This window comes from Lutzomyia longipalpis, chromosome 3 (assembly GCF_024334085.1).
Source record: "Lutzomyia longipalpis isolate SR_M1_2022 chromosome 3, ASM2433408v1".
NCBI classification, from domain to species: Eukaryota; Metazoa; Arthropoda; class Insecta; order Diptera; family Psychodidae; genus Lutzomyia; species Lutzomyia longipalpis.
Window position 1 is genome coordinate 7,267,879 of NC_074709.1, and position 24,567 is coordinate 7,292,445.

At 32.2% G+C, this 24,567-nt stretch overlaps 1 protein-coding gene across 1 annotated transcript in view; it reads right to left on the reverse strand.

Moving 5' to 3' along the window:
* LOC129791758 (calcium uniporter protein, mitochondrial) overlaps nucleotides 1-24,567 on the reverse strand; it is a 64,193-nt gene that overhangs the window by 7,878 nt on the left and 31,748 nt on the right. The window contains exons 3-4 of the mRNA XM_055830135.1: nucleotides 9,689-9,917; nucleotides 2,100-2,205 (exon numbers count right to left, since the gene is read on the reverse strand). Coding sequence (XP_055686110.1) covers nucleotides 2,100-2,205; nucleotides 9,689-9,917 — 335 coding nt within the window. The remainder of the gene's footprint in view (nucleotides 1-2,099; nucleotides 2,206-9,688; nucleotides 9,918-24,567) is intronic.

A 24,567-nucleotide genomic window follows, 5' to 3' on the forward strand; every position in this document is an offset into this window, starting at 1 on the left:
TTGAATAATTTTATTGCTAAAAGAAATTCTTTATTCGTTCTTCCTGTAAATTCCACCAAAGAAATTTTCTTCAGAATTTCCTCACAACTCAGAGCTCAGTTCTCAAGTTACTTGAAAGGTATCTCAGAGAAAGAAATGCACATTTTGGCATTCATTGAAGGAAAACTTCCTTTTATCTTCATCAATTTATATTTTAGTAAATGTAAGGTAAAGTGAGAGAAGTTTCTTCACCAACTCGCGCGTTCTTTTTATCTGTCTTATTTTTTTCGGAACATACAAGAAAAGAAATTCACACCCTTGAGTATTCTAGCGTTTTACATAATTTATGGACTGACACTGACGTTAATGTGAGTTTAACTTCCTGTTTTCGTCAGACAGACAATTTTCTCTTTTAGAACCAACCAACATAAAAGGATACCACAAAAGGGATTTTAAGTAGGAAAAGCAGTGTCTGAAAGCAACTCAGCTAAAGGAAAACTAGGGACAAATAATTTGTGAGTTTTAATTGTTTGAAGACTGTAAAAGAAAATGTCAATGTATACGTTAGAATTGTTCTTTTAAATTTTGAATAGAATCTACAAGAATAATTCTAAAAGTTAGAAATTGGCAACGTTAGAAATTAGAGGGAAGAAAGTGTCAATGAACGTTAGCCTTTTAAGAGAAGAAAATGATATTCAACGTTAGAAATTAAAATTTCTCTAAACGTTAAAAATTTAAGAGAAGGAAGTGCCTTAAAACGTTAAAAATTCAAAAGAATAAAATTTTCTAAAACGTTAGAAATTAGACTGATGAAAATTTATAAAAAAAACGTTAAAAATTTGAGAGTATAAAATGTTCTAAAACGTTAGGAATTAGAATGATGAAAGTGTCAAAAAAAAACGTTATAAATTTGAAAGAATAAAGTGTTCCAAAACGTTAGAAATTAGAGTGACGATAATGTCAAAAAAACGTTAAAAATTCCAGAGAATAAAATGCTTTAAAATGTTAGAAATTTAAGGGAGGAAAATGTCAAAAAAAACGTTAAAAATTCTAGAGAATAAAATGATCTAAAACATTGGAAATTCAAGAGAACAAAATGTCATCCAATAACGTCTATAATTTAAGATTAGAAAATGATATTTCACGATAGAAATATAAAGAAAATGTCATTCGCCGCCATTTTCGAAACTCGAAAAAAATCAAATGTCACGCAAAATAAAAATTTCTTAACATTAAAATTTAACATTATTAAATCAAGAGACAAAAATTTTCATTAGTCAAAACCTTGAAAAAAATTAACGATTTAGCTAAACAAATACATTTTTTCGGCAAATCATAAAAATTTCTCATTTGTGTGCCCCTTTAAAGAAAAGATCCCATTTAGAGAACTTAACAAAAAGCGTAATAGAGATAATCCCTTTAGCTTCTTCTGTAAGTCTATTGTTTGCAAAAAAAAGCTCCGTAAAACACGCTTCAAATGAACGATCTGTAGGATGATTGTGTGTCTTAAGAAGCTCTGCGTTTGCATCGTTACTAAGGAAGTCCTTAGAATGTAAAACTTGCCATCAAATCAGTGGGAGGAAGATTTCTTATCAAATTCAAAAAAGATTATGCCTTTGAATAAAAGAATAAATATCTTTCGTCGAAAGAGCAAAGCAAGAAAATCATGTTTTTCCAGTAAATTTGTGTTGATAAATCCCAATAAAAACATCAATCAAAGTCTTGTTGTTTAGTTAAAAGTTTCAAAGGAGTGTCAGGAAAAAGCGCCCTCAATCATCTCAATCATATAAAATCAATTTCATATACGTTTGGGCATTTATTGAGAGGGAAAAAGAAGAACCAAGAAGATGGACTTTTATTGAGAAAAGCACTCAATTTGATGAAAATCGGAAAATCATATTGGGGGCCCATTCATGAGCTTATCAATCTGGAAGAGGGACCAAACTTAATGCCCTCAATCTTGAGGAGATAAATAGGTGCGTTACCCCCAAAATTGATTGAGTCATCATCAATCCATCATTTGTCGGCGGTAATCTTTGTGGGTGAAATATTTTACTCTAAACTACCTACTCAATGGCGAAAAGCGTAAAAAGTATCCAAATCATCAATCTTTTTTTTACCTGCGCTACGAGAACTCGAACATCTCCTATCTTCGTCAACTCTTCCGATGTGATTTTATCTCTTATCGGTGGCATCACATGATATTGCTTGTCATTAATGTGGAGCCTGGAAAAGAGGAGAATCATTAGATGTGCAATGCATAAATACATATTCATGATACAACATTTCACGTGAGAAGCTCTATAAGAACGGAATATTCATTAACTAATTGCTTCTTCAAAGACTTTTATGTCTGAAAGAGAAAATGACGCAAATACAAGAAGTTAATGCAAGTTGTCTGAATTAAAAACGTTCAATTAATTTTTTTTCTTTGTTAGAAAGAAAATTCTTGCCAAAAAGTCAGTCAAAGTCTAACACCAGAAAAAAAGAGCAGCAGACATAAATGAGAGAAACACAAATTGCAAGACTTTTCCTCTTGACTTTTTTTTATCTACGAGACAACGATAAATAAAATAAAGCCCAGACTCTAAAAATTTTCCCGCATCTCAAATGCCTCTGCATCAACTTCTTTTTGCATTTAGTGCCTTTTACGGCATCATTCATACATAGCATCAGCTTCAGCTGACACACAAATTCTCTACACTCCCCCCACATAGCAAGGGTGATAAAATACATCAACGAAAAAAAAGCCACCATCCACCATCTCTCTGTCAAGTTCAACCCTCATGCGACACAGACTTTATTTATGGCTTCCCAAGGTTCCCAATTGGTGCAGAAAAAGGTACATATTTAAGGATTTAACGGATAGAGTTGAGAATTAATTTTGATTTTTATAAATTGATTTTTTTCATGTGTTGTAACAGGGTTTGTTTATTGTGACAAATAAATTTATTTTCTTGAAAGGGAGTTTATTCATTTTGGCAATTTAAGACTTTGAGTGATATTCACTACTCATACAGACTTAAGATTCCTTAAGGAAGACTTAAGTTTTCTTAAGATTCCTTGAAAAAAATTTTAAATTTCATAAGAAAAATTTAGGATCCTTAAGTTTTCTTAAGGAAAACTTAAGTAAATCGAGCAAAATGGATATTTTTGATGATTTTTACGAATTTTTATACCCGGAAGCGACCAGAAAATCATCGAAAAAATAAATTTAGCCTAATTCAGCTTGACTGAAGAAATTTAAAATTTTGCTTAAGATAACTTAAGAATCCTAAACTTTTCTTAAGAAATCTTATAAGAACTTAAGACATTTTTACGAAAATTTAAAGAATGTTAAGAAAATCTAAGTCTTTCTTAAGAAAACTTAAGGCTGTCTGAATAGTAAATTTCATCCTTGGTAGGAAAATATAAATTAGAAAATATGGAAAATATTGCTTTAAATTAAAGAAAATTTAAAACTAAAAGATTTGGGAAATGGAAATTCTATTTCTTTTATGTAATAGGGCCTGATGATGGCAATAAATCTGCCGAAACGTTGCTGGAAAGAATGAAAGCTGTATCTAGATAGAAGACAGTTTAAGCTGCTATTAATAAATCTATTAGGATTTTATGCTTCTTTTGAAAAGCCCTCAAAATAAATAAACTCCTTCAACTCATCACTTTATTTTCAGCAACATAATTTTCCCCTGAAACCCACAAAAAAGCTCATTTATCTATCTTTTCTTCAACTCTGAAAACTAAAGAGAACCACCCCTCCCCTTAACACATCTGCATTGTCTTATATTCAAAGATGAACGTACTCTCTGGTGAATGGTTGACGCTTTTCAGAACTTTCCGCTTTGTTTTGGACTATTTCTGAAAGAGTTTTGTGGCTGAGATGAGTTGAGGGTGTTTGAAGCTTTCACCCCGTAGCTATATAGTCTTTCTGTATCCCCTTAGGCTCCTAAATACTCCAAATACTTTGTGCAAGTAAACTTTTTACTTAATAGATTTGTGCTTACGAACTTTCTTTTCCCACAAATTGCGAGGAAAATTCTTCGATTTTATTGATTTCTTTCTCTTCCCGCATGTAAAATGAGGGAAAAATTTACAAATTGTCAAAATATAATGTTGATTTAATGAGAATTCGCTATGTCAACGTGATGGTAATCCCAAGTTTTAAAAACACATTTAACTGGGAGAAAGAGAGATGTTTGTTTTTTTTTTTATTTAGGTAAAACATATCTTTAAGCCATGCTTAAAGGGATTATTTACGGGAAATATGCATCAAACTTCTGCAAGGGATGTTAGGGGAACATTAAATCGTCATTTGCATCAGTCTTTATCCTGTTTACTGAATTTTTTACAACAATTTGCGAGACAATGTAACGACAAGAGAATAAAAAAAAATCCATTAAATAATATTTAATCATAATCAATGTATTCTTGCAATCAATTTCAATGCATTCAATGCCCCCAAGAATGATTAATCAAATTCGTTTTAAGGGACACAAAAGACTGAGGGAACAATAACAAAGGATTTACTATATAAAATTTAATTAAAATTAATTTAATACAAAAACAAATCCATTGTTGTCCTATTTACTAAATGACGTGTGATTGTATTTGCGACATAATGAAAGCGTTTTATGTGAAAATGGGGAAAATGTAAATGTTATATTTTACAAACAACCCTTAACAATAGAATTTTCCGAGTTTCCACACAAAAGAATCAAAGGAAAGTGTTAGTGCGAAGTGAGAACTTTGTTATGTTTATTTCATGCCACAATAGAAGAAATGAAAGAAAATTTATGACTGCATGGAAAATTCTTTCAATGGGGACTGTGTCAAAATTTCAAATGGGAAAAAGTACAAATTTTGGATTTTTGATGCAGAAAATTAACAAAAAATAAAAAGAAAATTAACTTTCACAAGGAAATCTCAAAGGGATTGATTTTTGGGGGAATTAATTCTCATGCGGCTGAAGGATGTTGAAGACAGAAATTATATTCCATCTTTACTAAAACGGAACTGAGAGGAAAATTGCTTGGAAACGTTTTGAATAACAATATAATCGTGAATTCTCTACCATCTCAATGGATGTATTGACTACAAAACTCCTGAATATTCCATTGAGAATTCTCCCATGAAATCTAATCAGAAGTTTTTGGGGAAAAGCTGCGAATGTTTTTGGAGAGAAAATCATTTTCCCATCGTAATAATTTAGGCGCAACTTCTTATTCATCTCGCACACATTTCCTCAAGGTATATGTAGGTAGTTCAGGTTGTTACAACAATTAAATTTCGCACGAATGAATTGCAGAAACACGACCAAAGAGACACTGATTTTCTTTTATGGAAATTGGAGAAAAGCTCTGAATTTATTCGCATCAATCTATTTATATTTTGATGATGAAAAATAAAAGAAAATTTCAAGCTAAAGTTCTGAATCATTTCAACCCTTTCAAAGAAGAATTGTTAAACAATAATTAAGATAAATTTTGATTTTTTTTCTTTGTAAAAATACGAAAAGAAATTGCGATGAAAAACGTACATAATTCGTGAAAATATTGTTGCTGTAATATATTTTTAGAAAATACATTTACATGCCCTTTTTTGCTTTTCCATTAAAATTTATGTATTGTAAATGTTTGGTATTCCATTCACTTTTGCGGTGATATTTTTGAAAGGTTCAATAGAATGGATACGGAAACGCATGACAAACATGCGGCAAATTTCCATTATAGGGGAAAATGTGAAAAGCGAATTTCCTTGCATGAATAATAATTAAAGCGCCATCAATACCGTCGATAAATATAGGAACAAGAATAACCAATAAAATGTCAATAAAACAGTTTTATTGTCCTTAAAAATCTTGTAGAAGCCAAGAAAGTTTCTTCCGTTATTAGACTGTATTCTAACCAATAAAGAATTAATAATAGAGACGCTCAGTTTTCTAATTGCAAGATCTTTTAATTAAAAACTTTTAATTAAAATCATTATAATCAACTTAAAGTCTTATAATAAAGTTTCCTATAGCAGTGCCAAAGAAAGCGTCAATAATGGGAAAATTTTCATACATTTCAGACGTCTCTCTGTATACTCTGTATCCTGTATGTAGCTTATCGATTTCTCGAAGTAAAACCACCTCGATTTTCTCTCCATGTCAATTCTTTTTTTTTCACCTTTAGCACCGCTACCATTCCCTCCTTTATGTACGTTTTAATGTCCTGGGAAACCCGTGGCCTAAATTTTTTTTCACGACATATGCACGTAATGTGGGAAAGCTGTCGTGTTTGGAAATTCTCAAAATTTTAATATGAAAAAAAATTTACTGGACTTTGGGAAATGCGTTGGTTATAAAAGGAAAAGCAAAACTTAATGTATTGTTATTGGGGGAGATTCAGCAATTTTTTTCTTTCCCAAAAAGGATTTATTGCAATTTGTATTGTTTTCTTGGATATAATCCAAAGAGAATGGAAACTTTCGCATGGTGCGGGACTTTAAAATGTAAATGCTCATCTTGCGTCAATATAAAATAATCTTCCTCGCCTCCCTGCACCGAGCCCTTGACCTCGTTTCACTGCCAAAATACCGCAAACACGAATTTTCGTGGCACCTTCTTCTGTGCTCGGAAGAGTCAATATTTGTACAGAAGAAGTGTTACATCCGCCAACACCCGTAAGGACCAGCCTGTCTCTCGTCATTGATATCATCATTTGAGCTTCTGTGGAGGAAGAGAAAAACTTTTTCCACACCATTCTTTTGTTCTGTGTACCACAAGACTTTTCCTGCGTTTTTGTGGCAAAAAGTTTTTCTTTGCTGCTGGATGGGAGGGGGTCACATATGAAAACGACATGAGAACAAATTAAATTCATTGTTCTTGTGTGTTCAGAAAACTAAACACGCATAATTTAGTTGTAGAAAAAACACAGATTTTTCCCACAACTCACCCTATAAGGGTGAGAGTGTTTGAAGACCTAATCGGAATTGACGAAATTGGATCGTTATTTAAGAAAAAGAAAACTTTAATATAACTTATTGCTTGTGATTACCTACTGGAAGCAATTTTTCTTTTCAGGAAAACTCCCCATGTTGACGAGGGAGCAAATTTGTCCTATTTCCTCTGCAAAGTTCTCAATCCCCTGTGGGCTTTTATTAAGGGAATTGCAAGAGGATGAAAAATTTTTCATTGAATATCATGGAAAAATGTTCAATGAGACATTTTACCTTCATTCTACTGGAAAATTCGAGAGCTTTTCCTTTGAGTTGGACGATGATTTTGATATGAAAAGTAATTCTTTTTAAATGAAAAAATAAATTTATTTATCTTAAAAATTATGTTAATAAATCCCAAGTGTTCCAGGGACGTAACGCGGGAAGAGGTTTTGGTGTCTAAGTTTTCACCCCCAAACTTCAGGAAGTTAAGGAATTTCTTTAGAAGTTAAAACGATATTTCTAAGCTTAAAAGAATTTAAAACGAAAAACTAACTAATTTAGAAAGAAGATTAAAAATAAATAAATATTTAATGTTAGAAAAAAGAACGAGAAATATTTGAAAAGAGCGTCAAACATAGAAAACAAATGTCATACGTTTATTAAAATGTCAAACGTTAGAAAAGAAGTAGGCACCAAAAATTAAAACGAGTAATTAATGTTAGAAGAGAAATGTCAAACGTTAAAAAAATATGTCAAACGTCAGAAAAAAGCGTCAGACGTAAAAAACGAATGTCAAGTGTCATAAAAAACGTCAAACGTTAGAAAAAAAACGTCAGGTGCAAAAACAAACTTCAAATGTCAAAAAAGAAACGTTTTAACACTTCCTGGATCGAAGTTTCTAACCTCAAAAGTTTGAGCTTCATTTTTTCTCAAAAGAAAAGATTTTTTCAAGTTTTCTTTCGACGATTTCGAAGTAATGAAACTTACCTGTACAGTATACAGATATAGAAATTATCACGAAATGTTAATTGTTCAATGTTTAATTCTGTGGCGATTGAAAAAAGTCGATTTGGACACTTTGGCCAGCAAAATCCTCCAAGGGTTAACAAAAGAAATATCAAACGTTAAAAAAAAACTAAAAATTATCATCAATCGTTAGAAAATAATGTCAAATGTTCGTAGAGAATTGTAAAGAAATTTTTGAAACCATTTTTAGGTTAAAATTAAAATTAATTTGTACTAAAATAGATTTCTGGCTACGCCCCTGAAGACTTTATTTTACATAGTTTAGTCTTGTACTGCAGAAATAATTAGCCAGAATGGAGTTGAATGAGATTTACATGGTGCTTCTCTGTCAAAATTTACTGCGGAAAGACTCATTATGTATGCTCAAATGGAATCTTCTTGGAAAATTTCATGACGAACTTGCAAAATTGTAAAACATTTCTGAGGGCGGATTAAATAGAGAATTTCCCACAATTGCAATATACAGTGATGCTCCAGAGAACGACAGCCTTCCACTTTTATTTTGAGTTAATTTTAGAATTTTTCTCGAGACGCACGAAAATATATAATTTCGATAAATTTTAATAACAATTCAAGCTGAAAGTCGTTCTGCAGAGGCTTCACTGTATATGCATGTATTTTATAAAAATTCAAGAGGAAAAGTTTTATGGAAAATAAAATATAAAACACTCCATGAAAATTAACGGAAGAGTTGCTGTAAAAATCTACCACTCAATTCGGAATAATTCTAGCGATAAAAATTCACTAGAACTGACAAGACAACCCCATTTGTACACATAGTAGTTGTCGGTCGTTCGCATCAACCACATAAAACCATGTTCATAATGATTCAACTTGGATGTAGTACATTCTGTAAATGTTACCAATTACACGCTAAAAAAAGAAGAATTGTACACTGCTAACGATTTTCCTCCCCCAAATGGCAAAAACAGAGCACATAGAGCTCATGTTTTTCGGTGTGCATTTTACCATGGAAATTGTGACGAATTTTTTCGTGCTTGACAACGAATTATTTACAATCTGCTCTAATTAATTAACGTAGGTATGTTTAATTAGTAACAATTGCATGTTTATATAGTTATACTCTAGAAATATTATTTTTTCATAATCTCATCACATTCATTTAGCATCTCATCTTTTCCTTTTCATCATCATTCTCCAAGTTATGCTTTTCATTTTTTTTAACCCATTTAGAGAAATGTTTTTTGTCCCAAAAATGCCACATCCAATTAAGAAAGAAAAGTCACTGATAAAAGAAAGAGATTTAATAATTAATGTAAATTTGTGAGGGGGATTCACTTTGGTGGTGTAAAAAATTCTCTTTTCTAAACTTTTTTTTTAAAATTCTTTCAGCCTCTTTCTGTAATCTTCAAAAGGCGAAAGCTCGCTTGGGGCCGGTGAGGATGATTATTTGAAAACTCCACCAAGAGCCTTTTTCATTCACGCACTTGGGGGATTTTGAGCATGAAAGGCACTTTTCCCTCAAAAGCATTATTATATCCATCCCCACCCACCCACCGTTGTAGGAGGTCTAACAAAAAACAAACATGCCATAGAAACTAATAAAAAAGTTTGTTGGAGCTATTTGTTGAAATTAAACTTTTTAATAAGCACGTAAATGAGAGAAGAAAATCAATATTTTATCCTCTTGCACCTCCCCCGCACGGGAAGTCGTAATCAGTTTATTTGAATGATTTTTTGCAAATTTAATTAGAAAATTGCGGAGAATAAATTGAATTAGGATGAAGGAGGGTGAACTTACCAGAAACTATCATCCATAAGATTTTCTATTGAGCACGCCGAGGATATCCTGATGCCTTCATTGCTCAAGACAGCTGCACGGTCGATGCCACGATCCTCCTCGTGCAGCATATTGAGGAAGTCACCTACATTGTGTGATACAGGCCTGAGAGCAAACTGACATCTCTCATTTCGACTTGGCAGTGGCACAGTGACATGAGGAAGCCCACGGATATACTTCACAGTTACGTCTGCAACAGAGAGGATTTTAGAGCATAAATTAATTTTTGCTAATTACTTCCACCTACATGAGAGAACACAATTTGTTTATTTTATCTTTTCTGTATCATGTTTCTCTCTGGAACATAATTAATTAATTATTTTATTGAATTCAATGAATTCTTTTTTTTACTGGAAAATAAATATTTGTCTAAATTTTCTGTCTCTCTTTAATAAATACATAAAAAAAGGAAGAATTGATGCTAAAAGGAAAACCACAAAAATTTTCATTCAATTACTTCTGGAATTTACATTTCTAAACGAAGCAGAATTTAACAAAGAGACGCCTAAGAAGAAATATTTCTGTGTTATAAAAGTCCAAAATTTAATTCCCATTGAGACCTTTTAGCATTTTCAGAACATTTCGCATCCCTTTTAGAAAATTTCACATTGTCCTTGTGACGCCTCAATACCTGACAAAATGACCTTTAAAAGTTCATAAATATATACTTCATTATATTGCTTCGTCTTACACATTATGTACATAACCTACATAGAAATAGGAAATCAATATAATCTCATCTCTCGAATTAATTGCAAAGAGAGGAATTTGTGTTCATTTTGGGTCACAGAGAGGACATAAAAATTCCACCCTTTTCGCCTACGCACACCTCACATATATCAACCACAGAGAATTTCATCTTATGCGTACATGTTCAACCAACATCCCTCGGAATAATTATTTATTCTGTAAACACATTAAATTGAATGTTCTTATCTAAACCCAAAGCGGTGTTTTTGGTACTTTCTCTTTTATCCACCTTTATATTGAATTTAATTAAAATCCCCGAACAGAAATTAATGGTTTGTTTTTTGGGTCAATTATATCCTAGTTAGAAGAAATTGGGATTCACCTGTGGTGGAATTTTATTTAAAACATTAATATTTACTAACATTTATGTTATAATTTAGTGAAAATAGTGGAAAAATGTAATTGTTTGTATTTGTTTTATAAACAATTTATATTGTTATTTTATTTATTAACTATGTAGGTTTCCGCGGATTTTGTTGCATTAATATTAGCGGCATATTAAAATAAAATCAGTTTATAAATATTCATGAGTGTAACATATAGAATGCATGATGCATATAGCAGGGGCGTATTCAGGTAATGTATTTAGGTCTCTAAACATCCTAAAAGTTTAAATAGGTTTGGTCTTTTGTTTTCTTTAGCTGTCAAATGAAATAATTTCAGGGTAAAAATTATATGAAAAAAAAGGATTCTAAAAAAATCATAGGTAAATAGGAAATTTTCGAACATTACTGCAAAAGAGAACGCCAAAAGTTAGAAAAGAAACGTCAAACTCTATGGAAATGTCTAAAGTCTGGAAAAAAATTGTCAAGCATAGAATAACCGTCAAACTTTTAAAAAGAAACAGCAAGGATTGGACAATTAATGTGAAACATTAAATGTCAAATTCTATAAATGTGACTATCACAATTATTGTGAAACGTTGAAAAAGAAACATTAAACGTCAAATTCTTAAGCATCTTTCTACATTTTCTTAATGAAAAACAAACGTCAAATATTTTTTAAAAAAATGTTAAGTGCTTTTCTATCGTTTAAAAAGAAATTTTAAACATTAGAACTAGAAAAGCATTACGTAGTAAGCATTAAAATGGCGTAAATTATCTAAATCTGATAGTAATTTGAATGCAATGGAAAACATCTCTTAAATAAATTCCAAGCTACACCCCTGGAATATAGGAAACTAATTCACTTGAAATTGTAAAAGAAAGGCGTAAATAATATATTATTTCTATATATGTTTCTTATATATAAAAAAATAATTAATTTCTGATAAAACTGCGTTTGATGCTTCTTTCTTGTTGAAATTCAGTAAAACACTTTTCAATTAATAACGATGACGCTTGAACCAATTAAAATTGATTCAAAGCCATTCCCAAGAGCACTAAAAACGATTTGTGGGTGGAGGAAAGCTCGTTAGTCTTCCCGGTGGCACTGTAAGCTTCCCTTCCACCTAAATCTATCATTCGAATGATGAAAGACTGATTTTTTTTTGTTAAAATCGATTTTTTCGATTAGAGATTAGTTTAAATTGATGACTTTTGGGTTCTTTCATCTTGTTTCACATCCTTTATTCTATCTTTAACAAATTTTTAAATTGTGCAAAAAAAAGTCCACCAATTAAGTCATCTCTGCTTTATGTAGATTTAGTGAGCATAATAGACGTTGGATGGTAGAGTGGAGACAAAATTTCAACATTAGATTACGAAAATATGGTGCAGAATTTACATGCGAAGATAGTAAATTTAAATTTTGATTTAGATACATTTACATAATTAAAGAACTTGCGAGTTTAAACGTGCTGCAGTAATCTACATGCGGTGGAATTTCTAAAGTGACTGCAAATTCTGTGTGTTGTATAAATACATTCCCTCTTAACTCTTATAAATTAATTTATTAAAATACGTCGGCGCATGAAAATGTGTAGTACAGCTCAAATGCAAAAGTACTCATGAATGTGGAAAAAATGCAATCCTACAAACCTCTTAACCGATCTATTAATCAAACCATGCATCTAACTATAAGAAATTTGCTTCGAGTTTTTTTTTAATAATTCTTTCACCCACCACAACTTCCATAAGATATAATATAATGCTCAATTTTATTACCATGCCTTTTATTTCTTCCCCTTTCGTGGAAATTCCATCCACTACACAGCACCATTATGTTTCTGCTGTAGTTTGTACATCACGAACAAATTCCGTTATTGATTTTCCTCATGGCAATATTTTGCTAATTGCAAGTATTAATAATAAATTTACATTGAAACTTATAAACTAATGTGTATGGTGCGGGTAAACTTATGCAGGGAAGTTAACTTTCAATGTAAATTCAGACAAAATACACACAAATTAAACCTCACTCAGGTGCACTCTTGCATCCTTCTGGACTCCTCGAAAGTCAGCATAAATGCATATAAGTGAAGGCATAACTTGACTTTGAGATAACATTCTGAATTTGAATTTGTGAAATTTACGATTTTCATGAATTGTTTGTGCTTTAAATCCTGACCCTGCGTCCTGGAAGATCCGATTAAATCCTAATCAATTGCTTGACTTGTTGCCTTGACCGAAAAGGATTATGTTTCGATGCCTAATTGCTACCTACAATTCATTCGAGAGCTTAAAATTTCATCTCCTGGATCAATTTCCGATGCTCAAAATGTTCCAAAGAAACATTCTCAACTCATTTGAGTTCTTAAATGAGCTCTCAAGACTTTCCTATTCACACAGAAGTAAAAAAAAACTAATATAAAAAACATTATTCATCATAACACTAGATCATAGATCATAATGTGATTTCCATCGTTGCGAGAGAAAGCAATTTTCTCACTGGAATTTTGCCCATCCATCCTCCAAGTATTGATTAATTAAGACATTATTGGCAAATTCAAGGGTTTTCACTCGTCACTTCCATCCCACAATCAGCTTTTAGCTACATATGCAATTTCTATGTAACATAAATTCCAAAGAAAGATGCTTCATTACACTCAAAGCAATAAAACACAAAATATTTCCTCTAATGAAGTTCATTTGAAAATAAATTTTCTTCTTCGTTGCTTTGTAGTGTGAAGCAATAGGGGAATTCACGTACAAAAAAAACGTAAGAGAACACAAGTATGTGAAGAGGAGTAAACGTAAGACAGGCGTAGGAAAACTATTGGGGAAATCTTAACGACTCCTGTAAATATTTTCAGGAAGAAAACCTCAGAAGAGTAGCCACAAAAAAATTAAACGCACCACTTCTATGCTATCTAGCGACGTTTTGGCAATAAATTAATTGAAATCTTTAGGGTCTGTTGATTCGAGTATAAGAAAAATACTGAGCGTATAAGTATTTATTCGTAAACTTAATTTTTCTAGTGAGTTTTTTCTTTAAAACTTTGGGAAAAAACATAATAGCGGTTAGGTTCTTTACAAAATTGGAAAGTTCGTAACTTAGGAACAAAAATAATTTATTTTTTAAACCCAATTAAGGAGTTTAGTCGTATCTGTATGAGAAAGTCCCTTTATGTTTCAGGATAAACAATTTTAAATAAGAACGATAAATTTAAAAAAAAATGTACATTTACGCGATAAATAACGTTACCTACTGTTTGCGCCCGACTCACTATCTAGCAAATATTAACCTGCTCATAGAGTGAGTACCCTTAGATTGGCAGTAACTGTAACAGCTTCCCACCCCTTGGCGATGGTCTTCTACCCCCCTATTTGAGGTGACAAACCCTCAAATAGGTGAGAGTAGATAAGAATCCACAAGAGAATATAGGAGAGCACGGAGAGAGGAATTAGATGAGAGAATAGTAGAAAGTAATGATGAGTGTAGAGAGTTAGTCTTAGCTTAGCCTCGGTCCAGAGTAGTTGGTGCTCTATTAGATTGTGTGAGGACGAGGGTTCAAGTTACTGGGGGAGTTGACCAGGGCCTCCTTGTGGCGCCCCCCAAAGCAGGGCGCCACACTACACATTACAAAATGACAAAAAAATTACCTCTGTAAAATCGTTAAAATTTAATAAGTCAATAAATGTCTTACCTTTCAATAAAATTGAACAACGAAACACCATTTTAGGCTGAAGAAAAATTTCCTAAATAAGAATTTTAATCACTTTAGAAATTTATAAAAGAAAAATTCTTGCAAAATCAATTTGAAAAAATAATTGATTAATTTTCATTGAAAAAATAATTATTTGAGTGCACAATTTGCATCGTCTGTGGCTACTGTAAAATGGCTTAATGATGAGGAAGATCTCTCGCCGGTCTACCCAATGACTAATGTTAGAGAAAATTAATTCACGCGCGCAGAGAGATGTTTTACGGATTCAGTGCAGTGAACATAAACCTGTATTGCGATGCATAAATTGTTAATAAATACAAATGTATTGATATGTGAAATATAATGAGATGTGCAAGTCCAATTAGTTGAATTAAAAGTGTACGATCATTGAGTGATTTTTCCATTAGTTAACTGCATCTCTTATGCATTTGAGATGCATTTGGTGGAGAGATTAAATCCGTTGCAGGCTATACATATATGTATATGGGAGATTGCACATCCCAGAAGTTGAAGATGGGCAATTGGCGCTATGGCACATAGCCTGAGTGCGATGAGCAGACAAAATAATCATATCATAGGTAGCATTTTTAATTGCATATCACACCGTTCAGTGTGCCAAAAATGCTACAGAGCAGAAAAATTACATTACTCTTCTTCAATTCTTCGCCTTTTTTTTCTTCTTTCACACACCTATATGGGCCTCTTTCTCTCACCATGTTGTCTTATCTTCTAATTAAAGCATAAAAAAAAGAAGATGTGCTTCTTTCACATTTTTCACCGCAGAGATATACTTTTCTTATATTGCTGCTTTACCCACCTTCACACCAAAACCATCACCAATGTCTGACTCTTTTTATCCAAAACACCTTAAATGTGGAAAATTTCTTCGCCACTCAGTGGTATCATCTTCTCTTTCGCAATGTTGGTTTTTTAGTATAGTGTGGCTTTGAAAGAAGATGAAGAAGAAAAAAATCATACCACACGCAAGAGTAAAATGTATTTTGAGTTTCAATCATCATACACACAACTTCCCTAAGCCAATATTCATTTTATTGTGTCTAAGCATTGCACGTAGCAATCTTCACCTTGGCGTATCATCTGCAAATCTTCCTCATTGGTAAAAGTTAAAAACCAACATCTTCCTCTTCGACTATGTGTTCTACCATTTGGAAAGTACATCAATGGGGAGATTCTCTTTGGAATTTGTGAATTTAGTTGAAGTTCAAAATTCATCGACATCGCATCAGTTGCACTTTGGTGTAATTAGTTTTTATCAAAGGATGATTGTGTAGTTATTTAGTGAATGAAAAGTGATTTATTCTACGTGAATTAAGAAAGACTTTTCCGTTGAAATTTTGGCTTTAAAAAAAGGAGAATTTCCTTCTCATAATTTCCAGTGTTAAGTTGTTGAGTTGTGTTACCTTCTTTTGGGGGAGAGGAGAAGGAACGTGTGCGCGAAAAGGAGTTGAGGACAAATTGGCCTTTCTCTGTGTACATGAGAAAGTTTAGAAAATAATTTGTTAAAACTGTTCTTCCTCCACGTGAAGTAAGACATAATTCTGTGGAGCGTGCTTAATTAAAACTTATTCATGAAATTTTAAGAGAGATTGCACATCATATCACAATAAAAAGAGATTTTTTTCTCTCTGTAACTCGTGATTGGGACGTAGAGATACATTTGTAAGAGAGTTTTGTGCGCATTCCCTAATTCACCAAAAATATCATTCAGTTCTTCATCTCTGTGGAACATTGCCACAGAAATAAATTGAATTTCTGTGCTCTTGTGTGCGGTGATTACAATCAAATTTTCTCCTTGCGATAGTCATCATCTCGTACCCAATTTCGGCGCCAATATTGCGAGTCTTCTGACCAAAGTACACGACATATTCTTCAACATAGGTTCCGGACAGAGTAGTGGCTTATGCCATGGAGGAACCCGAGCTGGATACCTACAGGGATCGCAAAATCGCAGGAAGAAGAAGTGAGTTCTCTCTCTCTCAAAATAATTAAATTATATTTTTTGTTCAAGAGGACGGTGCTTTATGAATACGCGCGCGAAGAGTCATTGTTCATTCCGCCAGAGACTTAAGGGCGATGGAGATGACAAGAAGCAAAATGCGGGGGTGAACAAATATGTTTCAGGAATAGATATAGCTTTAATCCACCATCACGGCGCCCTTCACTTCAACCTTTCGACATAATCAATGAGACACCATTATTTTTATTCCTTCAGTCTCCTCCGCTCTCTACCATCCCCCCACACCCCAACATAATCCCATTATTATGTCCTCTAATACACCACCAAAGCTTTCATCTTTTACAACTCCCATGGTATTCTCTTCATACATTTCGCCTCACTTTCTCATTCTCCGCATCGTCCATAAAAGATATCCTTTGTGACAGGATTTTGAACAGCCACCAACAACATGGTGGGAAGGTGAAAAATTTACACAATTTCCAAACACATCATCAAAATCATAAATTTCCCCACACCTATTCACCCTCACTGATACCCTCCCACGCATCAAACATTATTGCATTTTAAAATGTAATACAAAACATTAAAAAAAAATGCACGAAACTGCAATTATTTTGCCAAAAAAATTATCTCAACTTTTCCAGGAATAAAATATCTCCGACAAACAATTGAATTTCTCGAAATGACCTATATAAAATTTATTTCTGAACAATTCACAATATAAAGCCACAACCACAATAGTTCCAACATCATAATTCTCTGTGGTGTACGATAAATTTGAAAGTTGTGTCACTACACTACATAATATAAGCTGTATTGTATAGAGTAGAAAGGGGTGGTGTTAATAATATACAACTATTTCGGAAAAGCTCGCAAAAATGCATTTCCCATTTGACATAGAACAAAAAAGCTCATGAGAAAGTTTTAGGAGAGGAATTTCCCATATGAAACTTTGCAGATTTTTGACTAACAATAAAATTACCAGAAAGTCATATTATATTTAATTCAAATTAACTAACTTCCCCCAAATTCCCTTATAACGTCAACGAGCAGAAAATTAGGGAAGCTTTCATATATTTTATGCAATGTTGTACATTAAAATTGCATGTAGAGTATAATAATAATTTTATGAAAAATACTTTTTAAACGAATGATTAAAATTTTTGATACTACACCATTTAATTTGTATTAATTATTGCAAATGCACCGGAATAAAATGAAATAAAAATGTTTATCACGTGCCATTTGTGATTTACAACATTCTCATTTATTTTTTAATAAAAAAAAAAACTTTAAAAATTGTCATACCGTCAAATGGGGCTGTTATGGATTCATTTAGTAGTTTAATTGCATATTTATTGATGATTTTTACTAGGGCAGCTCTCTTGAAATAGTAAAGCGTAAAAAGTAAGATACATTTAACATGTTTCTTAGTTATTAACCCTTGGAGGACTCGATATTTCTAACCTTAATTTTTGTATTAAAAGAAAATGTTTTCCCAAGTTTTCTTTTAACGAACTTGAAGTAATTGAACTTCCCTACTCATGTAAATGTAGAATTTGTCACAATTTTCTAAAAAGAATTTATTTTTTGACGATATCCAAAATCAAATTGGCCACGGTGCTCAGCAAAAGCCATCAAGGGTTAATTAACTTAAAGAAGTTTTTTTCGTTTCTGTATGGAAAAACTTCTCAGTGAACTGAAAATGACAAAAAACTCTGTAGTGACGTCATTTTATGGATTTTTAGACTGATAAAGGGATGTTAATCTGAATAAAAATATCGGATTTTCGAAAGTATTTGCATTATTCGCTGAAAATTTGTGTGATTCGCCAAAAACTCAAAATATTCAAAACAATAAATTCGGAATTGTTTTTAGCCCTAGAGAAACGTTTACATTGAGAAGGGAAAATACTTCAAGCCCAAAAATCAAACTAAATTCTAACCTTAAAAGAATTTTTAAGCCGAAAAAGAAGTTTATTAATTATGGTCCTAAAGAAGCTCAGAATGCTGATCAAGAGTAATAAATTCTAGCCAAAAATGTACTAAACTCTAAATGTACTAAATTCTATCGTAAAAAGTACTAAATTCAAATCAAATTAACTCCAATTGACGGTATTTATTCATGTTGGCTGTATTCTTATCAATTTTATCAAACAAACAATTGCCTATACTTCACAATCAACATTCATTCACTCAAAGAAAGATAAAAGTGTGATTAAACTTTTATAGAAAACTTTTCCACGTGAGATACTCCACAATTTTTCAACGACAATGGACTCAAAAATAATCTCAATGACTCAATTTTGATCGCCTGGGAGACCACATCAAATTCTTTTATTTCAAGATCTCATGCGATTAGACATATAAGTGCTTGACGAGAACATGGAAAATATCCATTGAAATTGCAAGTACAGCGATCACACGGATTTTTATAATATAATTTGCATGCTAAAAGATTTTTCTGATATGATCAACTTATTTGTCATTTCCTCTAACCTTGACAGAGACCATTGAACATTTTTATTCATCTGAACGACAATGATTTTCTGTTCATGAAAAACATTGCCTAATTAAATTTATTCTGATTATTTATTTTTTAGAGAATTTTGAGGAAACTCCAAACAAATATTGCATAAAATGTTAAGAAGTTTTCATAAAAAAATTATTTTTTAATTTTATTACTTTTTTTCGTCTACAATCAATTAATCATTTCGTGGAACAAAAAATTAAACAACAATTAAATTAAGAGCATTTTCAAAGAAGAGAATGAATGGAAAAATATTAATATTTTATGAAAATAATCCATTAATAAAGCGGAGCATAAAGTGCAATATAGAGCCAAGAGTATAGTTGACCCACTTTTGCATTCAAATATGAAAATATTTTATCTTCGCTTTTTCGCTAGAGTTAAACAAACAGAAACATCATAAACCCTATCAGATGGAGCTTTTTTTAATCTTCTGAAATAAGATTATGATTTTTTTTATGGGAAAATGTCTTCCTTAATTTTAATTTATATCAAGTTATATTATTATACTGTGAAAAGGGGTGAGTTTGAACAAGATTTTGTACATAAAAGAAAAGTTAGACAAAGAGCTCGATTCAGTTCAACATTTTTGATATTTTTTTTTTAATTTATAAAATTTTGACAATTCTTTATTTCTCTAATCGTTTTTTTTTTAAGGAAAATTATTTATCCAGGACACTTTAAGAATCGTTCTGGCCGTTTTCTGGAAAAACAAATTCTTAATTTTTCTTTTATAGAACGACATTAAAACTATTAAAAAATACATATATAAGTATATAAATACATAAAAATATAAAGAAGAAATGAAACTTTTTGGCGCCCCGCGAAGCGGGGCGCTTTATATATACATATAAAGCATATAAATGTAAATGCAAAGTAAAATATAACGGTAAAATATATATAGCAGCATAGTATGGATTACTACAAAAAGGGAATGTACATGGTAAGTTTCACTTACGGGCTGTGATTCTTCCTTCAGAGGCCAAGTAAAGTATATGTAAATGCAAAGTTTAATATATAGCTGCAGAGTATGGATTAATAAGAAAAGGGAATGTACTGGTAAGTTTCACTTACGGGCTGTGATTCTTCCTTCAGAGGTCAGTCCAAGTATGATATTTGATGAAGATTGAGGTGAAATGTGGCAGAAAATTCAAGTGTGTCATAAATTGGGGGTGGCAAACTCTGGGGAAGGCTAACTCGCGCATTGGCTGTGATTCCTGGCGCGAGTCATCCTTCCCCAGAGTTTGCACCCCCAATTTATGACACACTTGAATTTTCTGCCACATTTCACCTCAATCTTCATCAAATATCATACTTGGACTGACCTCTGAAGGAAGAATCACAGCCCGTAAGTGAAACTTACCAGTACATTCCCTTTTCTTATTAATCCATACTCTGCAGCTATATATTAAACTTTGCATTTACATATACTTTACTTGGCCTCTGAAGGAAGAATCACAGCCCGTAAGTGAAACTTACCATGTACATTCCCTTTTTGTAGTAATCCATACTATGCTGCTATATATATTTTACCGTTATATTTTACTTTGCATTTACATTTATATGCTTTATATGTATATATAAAGCGCCCCGCTTCGCGGGGCGCCAAAAAGTTTCATTTCTTCTTTATATTTTTATGTATTTATATACTTATATATGTATATATAAGGCGCCCCGCTTCGCGGGGCGCAGGGTGCCTATATATTCCACTATTTGATCATACACTTATATGAATTTAAAATTTTAACATTCATTTACAAAACCTCACATAAATAATAAAGATCTGCTCAAAATCGGATTAGTAGAGCCCAAAATATTATATGCTAACTTTAGAACGCTATATCTCCGAAACGGCTCGATAGATTTTCTTGAATGACCTATCGTTGGAAAGGTCTTAACCTCAACTATAACATATTAAAATTTTATCAAAATTTATGATCTAGTTTTCGAAAAATTCGAGTTTAAAATTTTCGAAAATTTTGTTTTTGATTTTAGCGCCTCTTGCGGTCATTTCTCGAAGTTGCAATGTTCTAGACATTTGTAGGGTTTTACGAAACCTTTCATTTGCACTTGAGTTAATCAAAATCGGACTTGTAGAACCCGAGATATTTAATGCTAACTTTGGAAGACTATATCTCGAGAACGGCGACATAGATTTTTTTCATTTTTGGCATGGAGCTAGATAATATAGTCAGCTATAACATACTAAAATTTCATCAAAATCTATCGTACAGTTTTCGAGATATTCATCGAAAACTAATCGAAAATTTTGTTTTTAATTTTTGGCCCTCTAGCGGTCTCTTTTGAAACTTCGGATGTTCTAAAGAGTTGTAGGGTTTGTTGAGAGCTTTCATTTGAGCCCGGGTTGATCAAAATCGGTCAAGCCGTTCTCAAGTTATGACCGATTTTCGATGAAAAATTGTGGCGGCCATATTGACTAAACGGCTTGACCGATTTTCGAAAATGAGGTATCGTTGGAAAGGTCTTGATGGGCCCTACAACATATAAAAATTTCAGATTTTTAGCTATTACAGGCGCTGAGATATAGTGAAAACAAAATTTAGTGGTGTTCCAAAATGGCGGACGGAAGGGTGGGGGGGTGGATTTGACCTCATAATCGGATGTCTTCCACTCGATATATGAACTTTGCCGTTGACCGCAAGTCTCTATCTATTACCGTTCTCTTGTAATTCAGCGAAAGGTTCCGGACGGACGGAAAATTTTTTTGGAGCATACGTTTTTTGGAATGTGGGGACTCTAATTCGTGTTCATACCAAGTTTGAGCCCGATCGGACAACATTGCATTTTAGGTGGTACACAGAAGCTGTGCTATTCTTTTCTTCGAAAGAATCACAGCTAAAAACATAAACTGTCAAAATCTTATAACAACTTTTAAATTGAAAGAAAAGATTTTCACAAAATCGATCCCAATCTATAAAATTCTCATATTTCTTAAAAGTAAGAGAGCCTTCAATAAGTATAATAAAAAGGAAAGAAAGGATCTTAAAGGAATTTTACTTTCACATTTTTTTAAAGAAAAACTTTCACAATTTCTTCCAAATTTCCCCCCTCAAACCTTCATACAAGAGGTAAATTAAATATAGTTCAAATGTCAATCAATAAACTCGAAAAAAAATGTTCTAACTCAAGTTCTAACCACTGTTACGTCTCTCGAAATCTTCGCAGGTATGGCAGTTAGTAAACAAAAGTTTTCCCATTTCGATTTTAAGCTGTATTTGCGTAAATGAATCTTAATGACGTGATGATAACATTTGTTCGTGACTCAGGAGGTAATTTGGGATTGTTGAGAAAAGCCACAGAGTTTACTTTCAGAACACCAATGTACATATATATAGCACTGTGGGGTGAATTTCACCTAATTTTCGCAATTTTCCCAACCCCTCAATTTACTTAAGGAACACACCTTCAATTTTCACTCAAAGAAACACAAAATACCAAACATCTTCGCCGTACAATTTGCTCAAAGAAATTGCCGTACTTAATCGAAAAATTCCTGTGAACAAAAAAATAACTATATAGCATAGAATGTTCAATTTGCAATTAGTGCAACAGGTGAGAGTTGCATGAAGAGGAAAAATGTTAAAAAATAAATAAAAATAAAACACGCCAAATGGACCTCTCTTTGGCGAATGTCACGCGTGCAGGTAAACCACCACAACAACAACAAAAAATGCCATTGCAAAATTTAACCGGATGTTCTACTTCGTTGTATAATGCTGCACATTAGAAAAATTATGAAATAGCACCTTTTCAGGAGGTCTCCTCGCGCGCATATTGCTTTTACTCAGCAAAAGCAATTTTCATGTAAGCACCACCAAACTAAATAAAAAGCGAGAGTCTTTAGAGAAGAATTTCTATGGATTTTTTTTTCATATTTCTTTTTGAGAAATAGAGACATTTTTATTATTTCATATGAAGCAAGAAAGTCTTTTTAACCACGTTCCCCCCTCGCCTTACCGCACGAAAAATGGTATAATTTATGAACACTGTTTTTAGGGCCTACGTGCAATATAGGAGATTATGCAAAGAATTGTATGATGCCGTCACATAAGTCTTGCTATTAAATTTTCTAGGTTAAATATGACATCGTTTTTTTTTTGGTTGTTTCATTTATTTTTTGGTTGTTGGATTTGTTATTACTGCTGGGGTTGTTTGAGAGGTTAAAGATGAGTGCAATAGCAGTGCTCTACTTTCACTAAACGGCGTGGAATTTTTAATTTTTATTGCAAGAAAAATTAAAAATATTTTATTTTGAAAACTTAAGTTTCGAAAATGATGAATTTTTGGAATTGAAACAAAAGAGGACTCTTATTTTCCTAAAATCGAATAGTTTCGATTTAAGGAAGACTTAAGGAACTTCTTAGAACAAATTTTAAGAATTTTAGTTAAGATTTGAGTCTTTAGGCAATTTTGAAGTCAGACTTTACAAAAATGTCTAAGAGCACATCGGGATTATAACACTATACGCTAACTTGGTGTTAAGAAAAGTTAAGAACAAGATTAAACAACAAAATCAAAATAGCGGAATTATTAAAAAAAAAAAAAAGAAATTGAAATGTCTTCCGTTCTAATGGCTCGATTTTGATCATGGGCGAAATTCACTACTCAGTCGGACTTAAAAATTTAAGTTGGTTTTTATGTAGGTCTTAAAGTTTTGAATCAGTTTTTTTTAAATCTGACTTCAAAATTTTAAGTATGACCTAAAATTTATAAATCGGTCTTAAAATTTGTAAGTCGGTCTTAAAATTTTTAAGTCAGATTAACAAATTACATATTTTTCAAAAAATTTTACAATTTTTGATGTTTAGAGATTGTCAGATGCACTATTTTGAACTTAAAAAATTGAAATGTGTACTTGCTTAAAATTTTAAGACCTAATTAAAAAAACTGACTGAAAATCTTAAGATCGACTTACAAATTATACGACCGACTTACAAACTTTAAGACCGACTTTTAAAAAAAAACTGACTTAAAACATAAGACCGACTTAAATTTTTAAGCCCGACTGTGTAGTGAATTCCACCCCATATTAGATTCAAATTGAAGATATTTTAATTTTAAATAAATTAAGAGCATTTGAATAAACGGAAAACTTTAAAATCATAGTTTCGATAGCTAGCTAACTCTAGCTTCCCTTCGTAGAAGCACTTCAATCTCCGCATAGATGCCACTTACCGTCAAAACAAAAGAAATTATGAATTGGGAAGCAAAAACAAGAGCTTGTGCTCTTTAAAAAAAAGAATATTGCAACTAAAATGGAAGAATACTGTACGTAGAGAAGAGTGAAAGGGACAAAGAGTAAAAATTCATTTTCATTTTCATTGAAAAGTTCCCTTCGGTGATGTTAACAATGTGAGATGAAATAACTGAATTTTATGCCGCGTCTATGCGTAAATATTCCGCCAAATGGACGTGACGCAGTGATTGACAAACCGTGACCGATAGACAATGACTGTCCATCCACTTTGTTGCCACCAAAAGTGGATTCTTCGTATTTTTTTTCGCGTGCTTGTG